Source organism: Choloepus didactylus, chromosome 4 (genome assembly GCF_015220235.1).
Source record: "Choloepus didactylus isolate mChoDid1 chromosome 4, mChoDid1.pri, whole genome shotgun sequence".
Classification (NCBI taxonomy): domain Eukaryota; kingdom Metazoa; phylum Chordata; class Mammalia; order Pilosa; family Megalonychidae; genus Choloepus; species Choloepus didactylus.
The window spans coordinates 32,051,463-32,069,104 of record NC_051310.1 but is presented as its reverse complement, the minus strand read 5'-3'; the positions used below and the strand labels follow the sequence as shown (position 1 = coordinate 32,069,104).

At 36.7% G+C, this 17,642-nt stretch overlaps 1 protein-coding gene across 1 annotated transcript in view; it reads right to left on the bottom strand.

Annotated features, from left to right (window-relative positions):
* Positions 1–14,880, bottom strand: part of SNW1 (SNW domain containing 1) — a 28,982-nt gene extending 14,102 nt beyond the window's left edge. Inside the window, exons 1-3 of the mRNA XM_037832181.1 lie at positions 14,808–14,880; positions 10,143–10,296; positions 6,421–6,582 (exon numbers count right to left, since the gene is read on the bottom strand). Of these exons, the coding sequence (XP_037688109.1) occupies positions 6,421–6,582; positions 10,143–10,296; positions 14,808–14,821 (330 nt within the window). The 5' untranslated portion in view covers positions 14,822–14,880. The remainder of the gene's footprint in view (positions 1–6,420; positions 6,583–10,142; positions 10,297–14,807) is intronic.
* Positions 14,881–17,642: the final 2,762 nt, after the last annotated feature.

The window sequence follows — 17,642 nt, the reverse complement described above, 5'->3', positions numbered from 1 at the left end:
CATTTTACATACACAACTTATTTTATACCCTTTATCCAAATGTAGGCCTGTTATCTGATTTCTACAAGGCCCAAAATGGTTTCTATTAGACTGATCCCAAAGTTGTAGGCCCCGGACAAACAAAATATTTCTTACTTTCATGTCTGTCTATAATTCTCAAATACTTTCACAAAACCTTACATGGTGGATTTTAGAGAACAAAAGAGGTATTGGAAATTTAACAAATAATAAACATTCCAGTCTTTGCTGCTTTAGGCAGAAATTCTTTGACACAGATACAAAGAAAGGACAACGTATGAATAAGAAAGAAAACTAAATTCCTAGGCACTTGAGATCTTAAAAATTTTTTGGCAAAAACAAAACTTTTTTATTACCATATGGCATTCCTGATTACAGTTTAAGGGAAATGTACACTATTTCTAATTTCTTACACTAAACCACAGAGCAAAAAACCACATATTTATGGCCTAAACAACCGGACATCACCTGGTTTGCCTACCACTTCATTTCCTCCCATACCCCTCTCTTCCTCACTCATTATGCTTCAGTCACACTAGCTTTTCTTCCATTTCTTGAACACAACTTGCCTTACACCTCAACTCTGGGACTTCAAAGAGTGTTCTTCCCAATTCTTCAAGTGACTCCTCAGCCTGTAAGTCCCAGATTAAAGGTCATGCACTGGTTAGGCCTCTCCTGGCTATCTTTGCTGAAGTAGCAACACCTTCCCATCCAATCATTCTGCATCATAGCACCCTGTTTACTGTTTTCAAAGAACTTGTTCACAGTATAATAGTTAACATTCACTTATTGTATGCTGCTGTTCTTTAGTTTTATATATTAACTAATTTAACCCTTGTAACAACCATATGAGGTGTGTACAATGATTACAGCCATATTATTGATGAGGACTCTCTTGTTTATTAAAGTGTCTCCAGTGCCTGTAGCAATGTCTGGTCAACAGGAGGCAATGAATAAGTACCTCTGGTAGGGATGAATAAATGAATGAATTTTAGAGATGTTCTAGTCCATGCTGAAGTTGTTTTCATATTACGTCCTGCAGAACATTCTATGTAATCTGTTGATTTCCCAGAAAAAAAAATACTATCTCATGTCCACAGACTGAAATCTCTAGCTTATCGTTCTCAGGAAAGAGAGATCAGGTAAGAAAGTATTGAAGATTTAGCACAAAACATGTACTATTTGATATGTGAACTTTTAGTATTAGAGTCATTTTGCTTTAAGAGTGTTCATTTTGGAAGGGCCCTCACTCACTCTAGTGAGAAGGGAAGAGTGAGGCTCAGTGCATTATGGTCATACAACTAGTAACTGACCTCACAAATCTTATTTCTCTTCAGGATAGAAAAATCTATACCACCAAAAATTGAAAATTATATAACAATACTCTAATAAATAATATAAAACTATGAAGCATTAATCACTGCTACACAGCAACTCTAACAAGAAGAAGTTCTAAGTAAATGGCTCCCTGGTAGTCATACATGCTCAACATAAAGTCTCAATACTAATTTAGCAAACAAGAGCCATTTGCTGCTTCTTATTTTTTCTTCTCTAACAACCACCTACAATGATGATTATTTTGTATTGGAAATAGTGGTTAAAACTGTTTATTTTTGGATTTCAGTATATTCTGGCCAGAAGAGTTGAGGCTAGCTAGAAAGATAAGCAAGGAGTCGAGCATGCCAGAGGGGCTTAGTTCTTACCTCCAAAAGACCATGGAAAACCATGGAAAGGTTTTAAGTGTCCATGTACATTGTATATATACAGGGGTATGGGGGGAAGGCACAGACAGGGTTGAATTTGAATTTTCAGGCAGTGAGATGGAAAGCAAGGAGATGGGTTCAGACTTTGTTGCAGTAAACCAAGCCAGAAATGTTAACAATTTGAACTAAAAATTGCAGAGTAGGGAATATACTTGAGAAATAGTAAGGAATGATATGACAGATAATGGTGACTAAATGGATGGAAGATCTAAGGGAAACAGAAGTACTGGTATGATTCCTAGCAAAGGCTTTTCAGAGAACATACATGCAGTATGTGTCAAAATTGAATATCCATTCACCAATAAGTTCACTTCTAACAATTTAATTTACATAAATACTCATATGCAAAAGGATGTTTGTATATGGATCTTTTTGATGATTAGCTTTTCAATTTCTGTGAAGAAGGCTGTTGAAATTTTGATTGGGATTGCATTAAATCTGTAAATTGCTTTGGGTTGTATCATCTTAACAATATTAAGTCTTCCAATCCATGAACATGGAATACTGTCCCATTTAATAGATAGTCTTAAATTTCTTTCAGTAATGATTTGTAGTTATCTGAGTACTAGTCCTTTACATTCTTGGTTAAATTTATTCTGACATGTTTGATTCTTTTAGTTGTTATTGCAAACGGAATTGTTTTCTTGATTTACTTTTCAGGTTGTTCATTGCTGGTATATAGAAACCTCACTGATTTTTGTGTATTGATCTTGGACCCTGTGACTTTGCTCAATTTGTTTATTAGTTCTAAAAGCTTTCTTGTCGACGCTTCTAAATTTTCTCTATATAGGATCACAGGGATAGTTTTACTTCTTCCTTTCCAATTTGGAAGACTTTTATTTTATTTTGCTTGCCTAATTGCTCTGGCTAGCACTTTCAGAACGATGTTGAATGATATGTATATGGATCTTGATGTTACTAAAAAACTGAAAACTACCAATGCTTAAAAAGTAGGGCACACAATTTAGTGGGCTGAGCTCTTTATGTGGGGGCTTTCCCCTGTGAGGCTAGTTGCTGCAAGGGAGAGGCTAAGCCCACTTATAACTGTGCCTAGGAGTCCCCCCCAGAGAGCCTCTCTGTTACTCAGATGTGGCCCCTCTCTCTCTAAGTCTACTCACTGCCCTCGTCCCATAGGGACGTGACTCCCAGGGGTGTGAATCCCTCTGGCAATACAGGAAATGACTCCTGCAGATGAGCCTGGACCCAGCACTGTGGGACTGAGAGGATCTTCTCATCCAACAGGGGGAAGAGAGATGAAATAAAATAAGGTTCCACTGGCTGAGAGATTTCAAAAGGAGTCCAGAGGTCGCTCTGGAGGGTGTTCTTACGTGCTATAGAGATATCACCTTTTAGTCTTTAGTGTTTTGGAATGGATAGAGGGAAATACCTGAGGCTGTCAAACTGCAACCCAGTGACCTTGACTCTTGAAGAGGACTATATACTATGTAGATGGCATAGGGTGACTCTGTGACAGTGAAAACCTTGTGGCTCGCACTCCCTTTATCCAGTGTATGGACAGATGAGTGAAAAATGGGGACAAAAATGAGATGAAGAATAGGGTGGGATGGAGGGGATGGAAAGATTTAGGTGTTCTTTTTTGCTTTTATTTTTATTTTGGAGTAAGGAAAAGGTTCAAAAATTGATTCTGGTGATGAATGCACAACTGTATGATGGTGCTGTGAATGACTGTACACTGTGGATGACTGTAGGGTGTGTTTAAAGTGTATTAAATACAATTAAACTGTATTAACAAAAAGGAAATGAACAATGGGGGGAGGAGGGGAAAGGGATGTTTTAGATGTTCTTTTTTATTTTAATTTTATTTTTTGGAGTAATGAAAATGTTCCAAGTTTGATTTTGGTGAAAGCACAACTATATGACGATACTGTGAACAACTGATTGTACCCTTTGAATGACTATATGTTATGTGATAATATCTCAATAAAATTGCATTAAAAAAAAAAAAGTAGGGTATAACCACACCATGGAATTCTATATAGGTTTTTTTTAAGTAGACCTATACGTACTAACAAAAATCTCCAAAACATATTAAGTTAAACATAAAAGTCAAAGGAAATTATGAATATTAATATCTCACCCAGGTTAAAATTAAAAAGATGTATATTTATTTGTTTGGGTGTATGTAAAGTGGAATACATATAAATAAATATCTAAATCCATAGAAAAAGCCTGGCAAGATATACATCATTGTAGTAACAGTAGCTACTTCTGGGAAGTAAAGTGGAAGGAGCAGGCAGGACTGTACATACTTATATACTGCTTATGTCTTTAACCAAGACTTGTAAATATATATATATTTCTTAAATCACTAAAATAAAGGGGAAAAAAATGAATCCCAGGCTTTTGGTGTAGGCAATGAGGAAGATATTATTGCTACTCACTGAGTTAGAGAATATAGAAGGTAGACTAAGTAAAACATGATGTATTTAGGTTTGGATTTGATTAAATCCAACTTTGGGGAACTCTAGATAGACCTGCCCTTGTAGACAGTAAGATAAGATATAAGGGCCTAGAACCCAGGAGAGAAAACTGGGGCAGGACACACAGACTCATCAGTCATCAGCATATGAGTGGCAGTTGAAGCCCTGGGAAGAAATTAGATTAGTCTGGGAGAATGTGTGGTAAGAAATTCTTATCTCAGCAGACCGGTTGAAGTGAGGCCACACTACAGTGGTTTGAGGAGTGAAAGGGAGGTGAAAAAGTAGAGAGCAGAAAACAATTCCTGAAGAAGGATGATTGTAAAATGAAGGAAATTGGGTGGTAGCTAGAGAGAACCATGAGGTGTGGGATATTTCTTTTTCCCCCAAAGATGAGAAAGGCAAATCACATTCAAGTGCTAATTAGAGGAGCCATTAGAGGAGGAGAGGTGAAAAGACCCAGTTAAGAAGAACAAGCAACAGATTGAGGTCATAGAGTAAAAGGGAAAGGATGAGATCCAGAATACAAGAGGCAAAATCAGGCTTAGACAGGAGGAGGGATTTCTTACAAAGACCAATGGAAAAGTCAAAAGTGCAGGAGAAGGAAGCCGACAACTTTCTTCTGACAGTCTTTGTATTCTAACAGGGAGTCACCTGTTAAGACTGAGAGGGGATGGAGTGGAGTCGGAGACCTTAGAGACACAAAAAGGCAGTTGAAGCTGGAGATGTAAATTTGCAAGACTGCATAATTGTTTCCCCTAGAAAGCCCAGCAGCTATGATGCTGGAACAAAGGATGGGCTATTATTGTTGCTATTTTAGAGGGTAAAATGAAAAGGTTTGGGGGAGAGAGAGGCAAAGCACAGACACTGAAGGCTCTCAAGAATGTTTCCCAACATCCTCAACTCTAAAGAGATCTTTTACTTCTACTTGGAATATTTATTTACAAGAAGGAAAAAAAAACACAAAACTAGGTCTTCTTAAAAATAGTTCCTTGGTTCAAGATCTTTTGTCCTGTTCTTTCTCTCCAGGAAAGCATTGGTTACTAATGGTTCTATATGATTCCATACGCACTGGAAAATCAACTTGTCAAATTCCTCAAATTTAGGAATTGATTAGACCCACTTTGAATCTACAGATTATTTGGGGAGGAGAACTGACATTTCCATAATATTGAGTCTTCCTATCCATAGAAGGGATTGGGATATTTCCCATTTTATTTACCTCTTATTTAATATCTTTCAAGAACATTTTAAAGGTTTCTCCAAAAGGTCTTTAAAAAGATTTATTCCTAGATATCTAATATTTTGGTTGCTTTTGTAAATGTGTGTATTCCTAAGCTTTTCCATTCTGAATGTAGCCATGAAAATTTTGTTTTGAAACTTTTATCAGTGGCAAAAATATAGAGGAAGACCTCTTAGAAATGAGAAATTCTAAGGCAGTGCTTGTCATACTATCTGTGGTAAAGGATCTGTTTTTGAGATTTTTAATATTTCCAATCCATTGTGGACTAGTATATTTATAAATTACAATAAAAAAGAATTACTAGAAAAATGAAATTAAAAAATACAAAATAAAAGTCCAATATTTTATTACATTCAACAAAAATAAAATGACTGTCAAATTGCCATTAAAAAAATAGTTCCTTGTTTGGAATGTAGCTGCTCTGTGATAAGATTATTTTAAGTAAATTTTATTTTTGGTTTTTGGATTACTTTGTAAGCAGGGCTATCCTAACTCTGGATGGCAGATGCCAGTTTTGTATTTAATTAAGGGCTAAAGAAGTTTATGTAATTTATTATATTCAAATGAACTATTAAAATAGTTAAGGTATCCATGTAAGTATTATATAAGTACATAGAGGAGAATTAGATGACACTGTGAGCAAAATTAAAAGTTGATTTTTTTAGGATGGTGGGATTATGGATTAAAAAAAATTCAACAGCATTTTTAGAATGTTAACACTATAAAATAATTATTTTAAAAATGTAAAACAAGTAAAAACTTGAAGTATATACAAGCTACCACCAATTTGGGGATTTCAAAGGAAAAAGTCATTGCTGGATACTGAAGTTAGCCCAAGTATACTTCACTGCTACTTTTAACATAAACCCAATAGCAAGAGATTTATTATTTCCACACAATTTGTAAATATTCTTCACAAAAATATTTAACAATGGGGAAAAACAAATGAGAGGATTACCTTGTCTTTTGACTGTCCTTGTCGAGCAATTGCATCATACTTAATCTTTCCTTCAGCATCCACCTGAATGGCCAGCGCATTGGACATTTTTTTCTTTCGTCCCATATCCAGTGGATACTGGGCCACATGGATCTCTGGAAAAGCACCGCCATCTCCAAAATCCTATATATGAAGAAAAGGAAAAAGAAAAAGAAATAAGAATATTTAATATATGCATACTTCGTTTTATTGCACTTTGCAGATACCACATTTTTTTTTACAAATTGAAGGTTTGTAGCAACTCTGTGTCTAGCAAATCTATTGGTGCCATTTTTCCAATAGCATGTGCTCACTTCAGGTCTCTGCCACATTTTGGTAATTCTCACAATACTTCAAACTTTTAAATTATTATTATACCTGTTATGGTGATCCGTGATCGTTGATGTTAGTATTGTAATTGTTTTAGGGTACCATGAATTGTGCTCATTTAAGACAGTATGTTCTGACTGATCCACCAATCTGCCATTCCCCTTCTCTCTCCCTCTCCTTGGACCTTTCTATTCCCTGAGATGCAACAATACTGAAATTAGGCCAATTTATAACCCTACAATGGCCTCTAAGTGTTAAAATGAAAGGAAGAGTCAACCTTCTCTCACTTAAAATCAAAAGCTAGAAACGATTAAGTTTAGTGAGGAAGGCATGTCAAAGCAGAGACAGGTCAAATGCTAAGCCTCTTGCACCAAACGGTTAGCCAAGTTGTGAATGCAAAGGAAAGGTTCTAAAGGGAATGAAAAGCGCTATTCCACTGAACACATGAATGATAAGAAAACCAAACAGCCTTACTGCTGATATGGAGAAAGTTTTAGTAGTCTGGAATTGAATTCCCTTAAGCCAAAGCCTAATCCAGAGCAAGTCCCTAACTCTCTTCAATTCTCTGATGGCCGAGAGAGGTGAGGAAGCTGCAGAAGAAAAGTTGCAAGCGAGCACAGGTTGGTTCACGAGGTTTAAGGAAAGAAGCTGTCTCCATAACATAAAAGTGCAAGGTGAAGCAACACCTGCTGTTGAAGAAGCTGCAACAAGTTAACCTTGAAGATCCAGCTCAGATAACTGATGAAGGTGGCTACACTATCCAACAGATTTTCAATGTAAATCAAACAGCCTTCTATTGGAAGATGCCATCTAGGACTTTCATAGCTAGAGAGGAAAAGTCAATGCCTGGCCTCAAAGCTTCAAAGGATAGGCTGACTCGCTTGTTAGGGGGCAAATGCACCTGGTGATTTTCAGTTGAAGCCAGTGCTCAATTACCATTCAGGAAATCCTACGGCCTTTAAGAATTATGCTAAATACACTACTCTGCCCGTGCTCTATAAATGGAACAACAAAGCCTGGAATGACAGCACATCTGTTTACAGAATGGTTTACTGAATATTTTAAGCTCACTGTTGAGACGTACTGCTCAGAAAAAAAGATTCCTTTCAAAATATTAATGCTCATTGACAATGCACCTGGTCACCTAAGAGCTCTGATGGAGATGTACAATGAGATGAATGTTGTTTTCATGCCTGCTAACAATGTTGTTTTCATGCCTGTATCCATTCTGCAGCTCATAGATCAGGAGTAATTTTGACATTCAAATCCTATTATTGAAAAAATACATTTCATAAGGCTATAGCTGCCATAGTGATTCCTGTCATGGAACAGGCAAAGAAAATTGAAAACCTTCTGGAAAGGATTCCCCATTCTAGATGCCATTAAGAATTTATAAAGCATTCATACATATATTACGTCATTTAATCCTTATAAATTTCAACATCCCCATTTTTTTGCCTATGGAAAAAAATTCAGGTTTAGAAAGGTTAAGTGATTTGTCCAAGGTCTCACAGCTAGCTTATGCAGGACTTTGACCCAGATCTTTTGGATTCCAAAAAAAATTTTTTTCTACTAGACTGTAATACCTTTCTTCTAGCTCAAAAAAGTAAAATCAGTACTATTAAGAAGTGATAGGTCAAACATATTAAAATTAACCATTTAGAGGGGTTTGGTGAATAAAAATTTATGAAAATATCCATTTTTATAAGACTTCTGCTTATAAGAATATTCTATTAGAACCAAAATACATGATTTTCCAGGTACAACATGCCTACTTTCTAAAGAGAGGTTTGGAATTTTTGAAAACAAACAAACAAAAACATAAAAACAAAAACAAAACAAAATGAAGCTGAGAGAGAGAGATTTTCTTGTGAAGTAGGCAGAAATAGTTAAAGCATTTCCCAAGAGGGGAGCTACCTGTACCCTGGCTGACAATCTTGCACATTCTCAGATTTGCTAGAGTTCTTCAACTATAATAAGCACTTCAGAACTGTCGATGTGGCATTATGTGGTCATTAAGCTTGCCAGAAAATTACAGCTTTTATTTTGAAAACTGGAACTAAATGTCTCCTTCTGTAGAATATTCACTCCCCTCAAGAAGCATCCACAGCATTTCCAGATTGGCCATTTTGGTTTGTTTTTCAAATAAACTGTTCTGTTCCACCAGGATATATAAAACCTTGAATAGTCAAGTAACATTTTAAAAAGCTAATGCTGAAATGGAAGTAAGGATGAGATTGCCATTACATATGAAGTGATGTCTGCCACCCTCATTCTGTAATCTAATGAGAGGCAAAGTGAAGATTATCTGTAATACCTCAAAAGACACTTAACTCCTCTATTTGATGACAACCATTACTTTATTTTGCCCCAGATAAGGGGGGCATTACAGCCTCCTTTGTGATCTTTCATTTTGCTCTGCTTCTCACAAATTACACTATCTGTGGAAACAAAACTACCAACAACAAAAATCCCTTAATAATTATAGTAAGACTAGTCTTTTACAAACACTAGACTTAATAAGGACCAGAAAGAAAGCTGAGGAAAAACAAAACAAAACAGAAAGGGAATATGTTAAGACAGGGCATAATCTGTTTTGGTGGTCATCTTAGATCTGTAATGAATACTGGGAGGCAGGGAAATGAAGAACATGCGAGAGGTTGAGAATATGGTTGTCTTCCTGTGGTGTTGTAAGTGCCAAGTTTTAATCCAACTGGATACTTAGTTCATCATATTCAATATTTGGAGGCATATGGAAAAAAACCAAGGGCATGAGTCCTTCACATTTATAAAATAAAAATAAAAACCATGTAAGGACAGAATATAAGAAAGTGATAAAATGAAAATAACTGGGTGCAAAGATCATGGTATAGGCACTTAAGATTTTTAGTAGGGTATGTGGAGGAGGAAAATCTGCAGGAGTTAGAACGAATATTGAGAGAGGAAAGAGGAAGAAAGCTTGATAAAAGAGGAGGAGGTTTTGGGGAAGAAAAATAGTCTCAAATGCTTGCTTTTCTACTTAGATAAGAAAGGTCATCAAGCATGGGAAAGCTGCCCTGGAATTAGAAAAGGAATACATACTAAACTGATGACTCTAGTACAGCATTTTGAGTAGTCAAGAGGATAGGCACTGTCAAGTATGTCTGTTCTTTGGGAACAAGCTAGATTTATAATGTCATTCCAGATTGTTCCCTCTCCTTTACCCCTCCAAATCAAGTGGAAAAAGACAAATCTGAGAGTCTTGAGAACTCACAACCAGAAATTCTATTATATTGACATAATGTAGGGGTCCTAGGTTTTAATTTTATTTTAAAAGGACACTACAATAAATTTCAGCACAAAATAATAAATCCAAACTGAAGATCCACAATTACCTCTAATAACCGAGGTATCCAACCTTTCCGATACCCATATGGGGGAGGTTCTCTTCTGGAGGAGACCAGTGAGGTCTGCTGTGATCTCTGGGATCTTGCCTTTTCTTCAGCCTCAAGCTGGTCCTGAGATAGCTGAGTTGGTGCAGGTAAAAAGCTATAAGCAAAGATAATAAAAGTTAGAATTTTAAAATAAATGATATATGGCAGTAATTAATTACCAGTCATTTGATTAAACCTGGGAAGAAAGAAGTACTTAGAGACATACAGTAAAAATATTTGACTAGGGGGCAGACAAACGGTGTCTAGAATCAAGAATTAACAGGTATTTAACATAATGGAGAAACTATTGAGCTTTTACGCTTCCAAAATTATTTTCTGGTAACAGGCAAGTAAACATTCTCAATTAACCAGGGGTCAACTGTCCAGTATGTGGTTTTCTTAGTGTCTCTGCTAATTCTTACATTATTTACTTATATTATTAATTTATTATTAATTCTTACATTATTTTCTTATATTATTAATTCTTACATTATTTACTTATATTATTAATTTATTATTAATTCTTACATTATTTACTTATATTATTAATTCTTACATTATAACTATTTTACTTTCCTGTTCCTTACTTTTAGGTTACTTCAGTGTCATTATAAAAGAACAAGGACTAAAATTGAATGTAGCAATAAAGAGGTGGATAAAAGAAAGGAAACACAAGTTGTATGTTTAAGAGCATTTCCCCAAAGGCATCTCCTTTAGAATGTAATTTAAAACTTAGGAGGTCAAAGAATCAAAGCAGAAGACCTAAAGATATTATTATTTTTTAATCTCCCAAATAGTTCTTGACAACTTTTAAGTATTATAAATATTATTACAGTGATACCCTAAAGTGTCAGACAAGGATTCCAACAGATAAATAATATGTTTTAAAGAATAATTAAGGTTCCTTTGCAATTCTTGACTGGTAAGCACATTTGAATAAGCAGTGGAATTTATTCTTTTATTCAAAAATATTTATTGAACACTTAAGTGCAAGCACTGTGCTAGATGGGTGATGAGACTACAGGCAACACTGAGAAACACAGCTTACAGTCTTTAGAGATAGACAAATAATCACACAAATCTATAATTACACATATTAAGTGATGAGGGAAAAGTATGAAGTGCTATGAAAGCAAACATCAGAGGGATGTAATCCAGCTTGGGGGTTGACGTAATGCAGTGGTTAAGAGCTCAGAGTTCAAATCCTACCTATGCCAGATTTATGTGGATAAATTACCTCTCTGAACCTCAGTCTTCTTATCTGTAAAGACAGATATTCAGAGTACCTACCTCATAAGGTTGTTATAAATACTAAATGGGTAAATTCATGAACCACTCAGCACAGTATCTAAATACTGTTCAAAACATGTTCCATAAATGGTTAACTGGAGCTGTTCCAAGATTCCCTGTTTGGGTCAGCTGCCCCATCTCTCCAACAAGACTTTCTGTGTACCACTACTATAATATCTGCATACCATGTTGCAATCATCTATTCACTTATCTTTCCTTCTCTCACTAGACTGTAAGCAATTGGAGGGCAGGAACAATACCTTATGCTTCTTTCATCCTAACTTCCCTTGCATTGTTTGGCTCACTGCAGTGGCTCCTTAGCTCCTTAAATGTTTGCAGGAGCAATAAATTCACTCTAACTCTCACACTCACCATCTTTCTACCACTTCAGCCTTCCTACCTTTCCTCAAATAAGGATCTTTACATCTGCTATTCTCTCTGCCATAAATTATTTATTTATTAAGAACAAATTTTCCTATAATGCTCTTACAGAACATTCTTCCCCAAATCTTTTTTGTGGCTAGTGTTCATGTCTCTGCTGAATCACACCTTAGAACTGTTTTCTGACCACCCTGTCTTAAATAAAAGTCACCACCCCACCACAAACCTTGAGTCACTTTCAATCCTATCCCTTTTCTTTCACTATTTTATTCCTAGCACTGATTATCTGAAATTGCATTATTCATTTATATAGTCTGTCTCTCCTACTAGAATCTAAGCTCTGTGAGGTGACAGAGTTTGCCTGGCTGATTCAATACTATGAAACCAACACTACAATAGTGGCTGGCACATGGTAAACCTTCAACAAATATTTTCTAATTAAATGAATGAATTAATTAATGCATAAATTGAACTGAAGTCTTGGGCTTCTACCACTGTCAATTTCAGTAAACTGTATATAACTAACACATAGGAGGGATACAAAGAAAGCTACGAAGTAACCAAAGTAGTTACTTCTGTTTCATTTCTCTTTACTTTTCTTTACTTTCTATTGGAAGAAGTGGTTACCAAATGATCCAAAGGCAGGCAGCCTGACAGGAAGCAAAGGGTTTAGACAATCCAGTAAACAGGTAACAGTGTCTGGATTTTGTTCAGAACATACTATAACCTCCAGAGAGTGCTAACTTGGTAGTTTCCTGTAGAGGCTGACATTTTCTTAATGAGGCAGACTCCCATTGGGAGTTGGGGGCAGACAGCAGGGTTGCATAAATAAAACAGACTGTTGGTTATGTGCACAGTATTTGACTGTCATGACTGGAGGAGAGTGTCGCTAGCACCTAGAGGGTAGAGGCCAAGGATGCTGCTAGACACCCTACCACGCACAGGACAGCACCACAAAATAATTATCCAGTCCAAACAAAATGTCAACAGTGCCATTGTTGAGAAATTCTAGTCTACCATTTTCCCTTTACTGAAGAAAGACTATCAAATGCAAGTGAGGTTATATTCATAACCTTAAACACACTTGAATTTCGAAAATTAAATTGGTCAGGCTTTAAACCTTTAGTTAGTATTAGAACAATCACCAGTGATACCGAGAATGTAACACGTCAGTATGTGAAGACCCTGCTGTTAAGAATCCCTGCTGGATGTGGAGATAACATAAACTTCATCAATAAACTTGAGACCATCATTAAAAATCAAGTCAGCCCAAACTAACTCAACAAAATCACAAACTATGTAGTCCCCAAAGACTAGCCATTTACAGACTGCATTGTGCTGCTGCAATTTTAAGTACACAGTACCTAATGACACCTCTGGTATTTTTCCTGTGTTCATTTCAAATTCTGCCTTTTCCACAGAATCTTCCTTCAGAGTGTTATTAGTCTGTATCACAGTGCCTTGCACCTGGAGGGCGCTTTGCTGCCTATTAACATTTACTAAAGAAAACTCTCCAATCCACATAGGTGATTCCATCCAACTCTTTTTGTGCTTAATTTGTTAGTACTACACAAATTAGCATTCTGCGCTGTTCTTCAGTTTTTTTACATCTGTATGCTTTGCCTCTCCTCTTCCCTGGCAGCCGAAGACTTCATATTTCCTTCCACATACACCACAACTCTTAGGATGGCGCAAGGTACCCAAAAGCAATTTTCAAGAGAATTTTCTTATTAAAACTTTTAGGATTCTTAACTGTGCCAGGAAAAACAGAGGAGAATGAAGGGTGTTAAGGGAGATCAAGTCAATGCCCTAAAATGATTACATTTTTTTTTAAATTCCCAAACAATATCCCACTGTTGTATGACTATATTAATTTATTTAACTATTCCTCAATTGAATATTTGGATTGTTTCCACTTTTTGGCTATTAATAATGCTATGAACATGTGTACAAATTTTTGCATGTGTACAAAAATAAAAATGTTTTTATTTCTCTTAGGGAAATACCTAGAGTGGAACTGCTGGATTATACGGCAACTCTATGCTTAACAGTTTGAGAAACTGCAAGTTTGTTTTCCAAAGCACTATCTTACAGTCCTACCAATAGTATATGTGGATTCAAATTTTTCACATCTTCATCAACACTTGTTTGATTACAGTCACTAAAATGATACTTTTCTTTTTTCAACCCTCTTCATCACTAAACTTTTCCTGCTGAATTCACACGGAAAGTTTTTCTACTTAAATGGGGCAACAAGGTCCCTGTCTAGTAGGAGTTACCCCCCACTTAAAGCATCTTTTTCGGAAAGGCGAGGACTACTTTGTATACGGTTACCAAGGCAACCGGAAACAGCAAAAATCTTAAGTGGTTCTATCCAGGGAAGAAATTCTAAGGTCCAAAGTTAAAGCGGGAAGCAGCGGAGCACATTAGCAGACAGCGGCCACTGTTGAGGCTAGTTTAAAATCCCTCTCAGTTCCGGGCCCCTGTCTTCAGGAGTCCCTTGTTTCGGGAAATGAAGTCGACTGAGAAAGGAGACCCTGGCAGACAAACGGCCGGAAAGCAGCTCAGTCGCCTCCCGCCGGCTTCCCTCTGTTAAGGCAAGTCACTACCGTCCATATCCCCATCGCTTACACCGAGTCGCTCTCCGCATCCCCCAAGATGCTGTAAGCGAATAACACGTGCGACTCCTCAGCATCGGAGGCCAGAGAATTATTCGCCACGCCTTGGCTGTGGCCCCGGTTAGACCGCGAACTCAACCGGGGAAAGCACTCGGGAAAGACCCCAGCTTCGGCAAGGCCTAGTCGTCGTGGCGCCGGCGGTAGGCCTAGCCGTGATCTCAGCCCATGTCGCTCTACGCACTGGGCCGTATCACCGCCCGGAGACAGCAGGCAGAAAAATGAGAATGGTGGGTACCCCCAGACCCTTCCGTATAGAGGACTCGAATCAACAACCCACCTGGTGAGCGCCATCTTCTTCCGCTTCTTCCAGCGCGACCGACCGGACCAAGGGGCGGGTTTTTCCTGGCGACGAGGCGGGGAAAGGAAGGAGCTTGCGACGCGCACGCGCCCTCGCCGAAAGGCCTTCTGGGATTCGTAGTTCTTTGTGCAGGAGTAGAATTCGGTTGTAGTCTAACCAGACTAAGCGGTTATCATTGGATAATCGGCATCAATCAAGACGAGTAAATACATCACTCGTACATGTGTATCATAGGGCCTTTCCTAGGCAAAATAACAAAGTTGGAGGGCGAGGCCTTTTAGCCCAGCTTTGTTATTTTTTCCCCAATCAGTCCATTTCCCTAGTAGAGTCCTAAACACAAAAGCCTTCAGGGGTCAGTCACATTAAATAAAAGGGTGACGGGGGTTTAAAATAATAGGTAGTCGTGAAACTGGCGAATGGACAGTTCTTGGACGCTCTGAAAACGTTCATATTCAAAACTTTTGTTTTTGTTTTTTGTTTTTTGTTTGTTTGTTTTTGGATGCTATTCTCACACACAAAACACTCCTGGGAAGGTATTTTGTGATTCTTAGGGAGTTACTTTTAGAAAACTCCCGGTATGAACTATGTGTGTATGTTTTTCTATACTATATGTTTAGGTACAATCCTTGATGAAGTGACAAAATAAATGAGATCTGCTTCAAAATATTGGGGAGAGGGAAGTGGGTGGAGTGTAAACAAAGTAAGTTTAGCCATGAATTTTGATCATTGTAGAAGGATAATGGCGAAGCAGATGTTCATTATACTATTCTTTCTACTTTTATATATGTTTGAGATTTTCCATAATAAAAAGTTAAAAACAAATTTTTAATTACAGCATTGCACACATAGCAGAAAAGTGCATACGCTGTAAGTGTATAGTTGAATTTTCCCAAACACACCAATGTGAACAGCTGTAGAAGCCTGTTTTTCACCCACACCCCTGTTCTCTGAGACCCCAGGATAACAGTCTTGGATCACTTTTTTTTATTTCTGGTGTGATAGGATATTCCAGGCTCATCTTGTACATTTTCTGCCCCAAATCTGGAATCAGTAATTTCTCCAAGGAATCCTCCCTTTAGAGGGAAACTAGTATTTAGAAAATACAATCTGCATACTCAGGTATTCATTGCTAGGGTTCAGTATTGTTTGTAAGCCTTTTCAGTAGACATATATACATATTTTTTAGAAAATGCATCATGCATTCATATTAATATTTCCAATGCAAAGTTAGGGTTACACAGATTTTACTTAACTTCTTTGAGGCATGTAATGGCATTAACATAATTACTCATTTGCTTTATCCTACTATATATTTATATTTATCCTACTATAGCCTCCTATATAGATAAAATAGTTTCAGAGTAACATGACTAATATAATTACTAAACATGATTACTTCTGGTTTTTAAAAAATTGCTTTGCTTTTAGGGTATATCTCTCTAAGTATGTATAGTCCAGTTACACTGCTTTAAAATCACTTGTAATAATTCCTCTCTGTGGTTATGCCTTCAACTAACCCAGTTGGGTCTATCTCATTTTTCTTCTGATTTTTAAGAATTGTTTTAAAACTTAATTTTGTGAAACATTTACATAGCTTCAAATTTATCAAACAGCGTACATTCACAGAACTATAGCTTCTTTCCCTGACCCTTTTACCATTTTCTCTCTCTCTCCCTGTCAACCTCTTCTTGTAAGTGACCTTTAAAAAATATTTTTTTAAGTTTATCCATCCATTTTTTAAAATATACACAAATACATAAATACTTGTATACTTCCCCTTCTTTCTTATACAAACAGTAGCATACAATACACTCTTTTCTCTTTTCTCCACCTAGCTTTTTTCCACATATTAATATATTTTGGAGATCACTCCTTTGCAGGATATAAAGATAACATTGGAGGTTCTGAGCAGAGAAGAGACCTGATCTGACTTTTGTTTTAAGATCATTCTGACTGCTGTGTTGAAAATGGACTGCAGGGGACAAGGGACGAAACAGGGAGACCAGCTGGGTGAGTTTGGCAATAATTTAGAGGAGAGATGATGATGGCTTTGGCAGGAAGAACTAGTTGAGATGGTAACAAGAGGTTGGCATCTGAAACTATTTTGAAGGTAGAACCAACAGGTTTTGCTGATGGATTTGTTGTGAAGTTATGAGAGAGAGTAATCAGAATGACTTCAAGGATTTTTGTCTGAGCAATGAGAAGAATGGAGTTGCCATTTATGGAAATGGGTAAATTGCAAAAGGGGTATGTTTGTGAGTTAAGATCAGGAGTTTCTTTTTTTTTTTTTCTTTTCTTTTTGTTCTTCAATCATTCTGTAAAAATACCTCAGTAAATATTAACATTTTGCTGTCCAGTGATTTCCCACTGGAATATCCACCCACCTTTTTTTTTTTTCCATTTTAGATTTTTAAAAAATTTTACACAAATAGACTAACTTTGATTTAAAGTAAACATAAAAATTGAAAAGAATATTGCTTGCACCAATGGATATGAAAGTGTAAGAATGAGTTGGGCAGGGTGTATAAAAAATGGCTCCCTATTCGATCACTCTAGCACATCTGAAAAAAAAGAGGCTATCCTTTGCTGCATATTGTTTCCTTCACTCTGCAAAGTCTGAATGATTTTGTAACTATAGTTTTAGGTCAGGGAAAGCAAAAAAGCTGCCAGAAAATAGGAAGGCATATATGTTCTAGAATTTTCTTGGGGTGAAGATGGAGAGGAAGGGATACCTGTGGTTCAGCACTACAGTCAAGTTAATTTTGCCAAAATTGAAGGAAAAAAATGTATAAATAAAAGTGTACAGAAATGTAA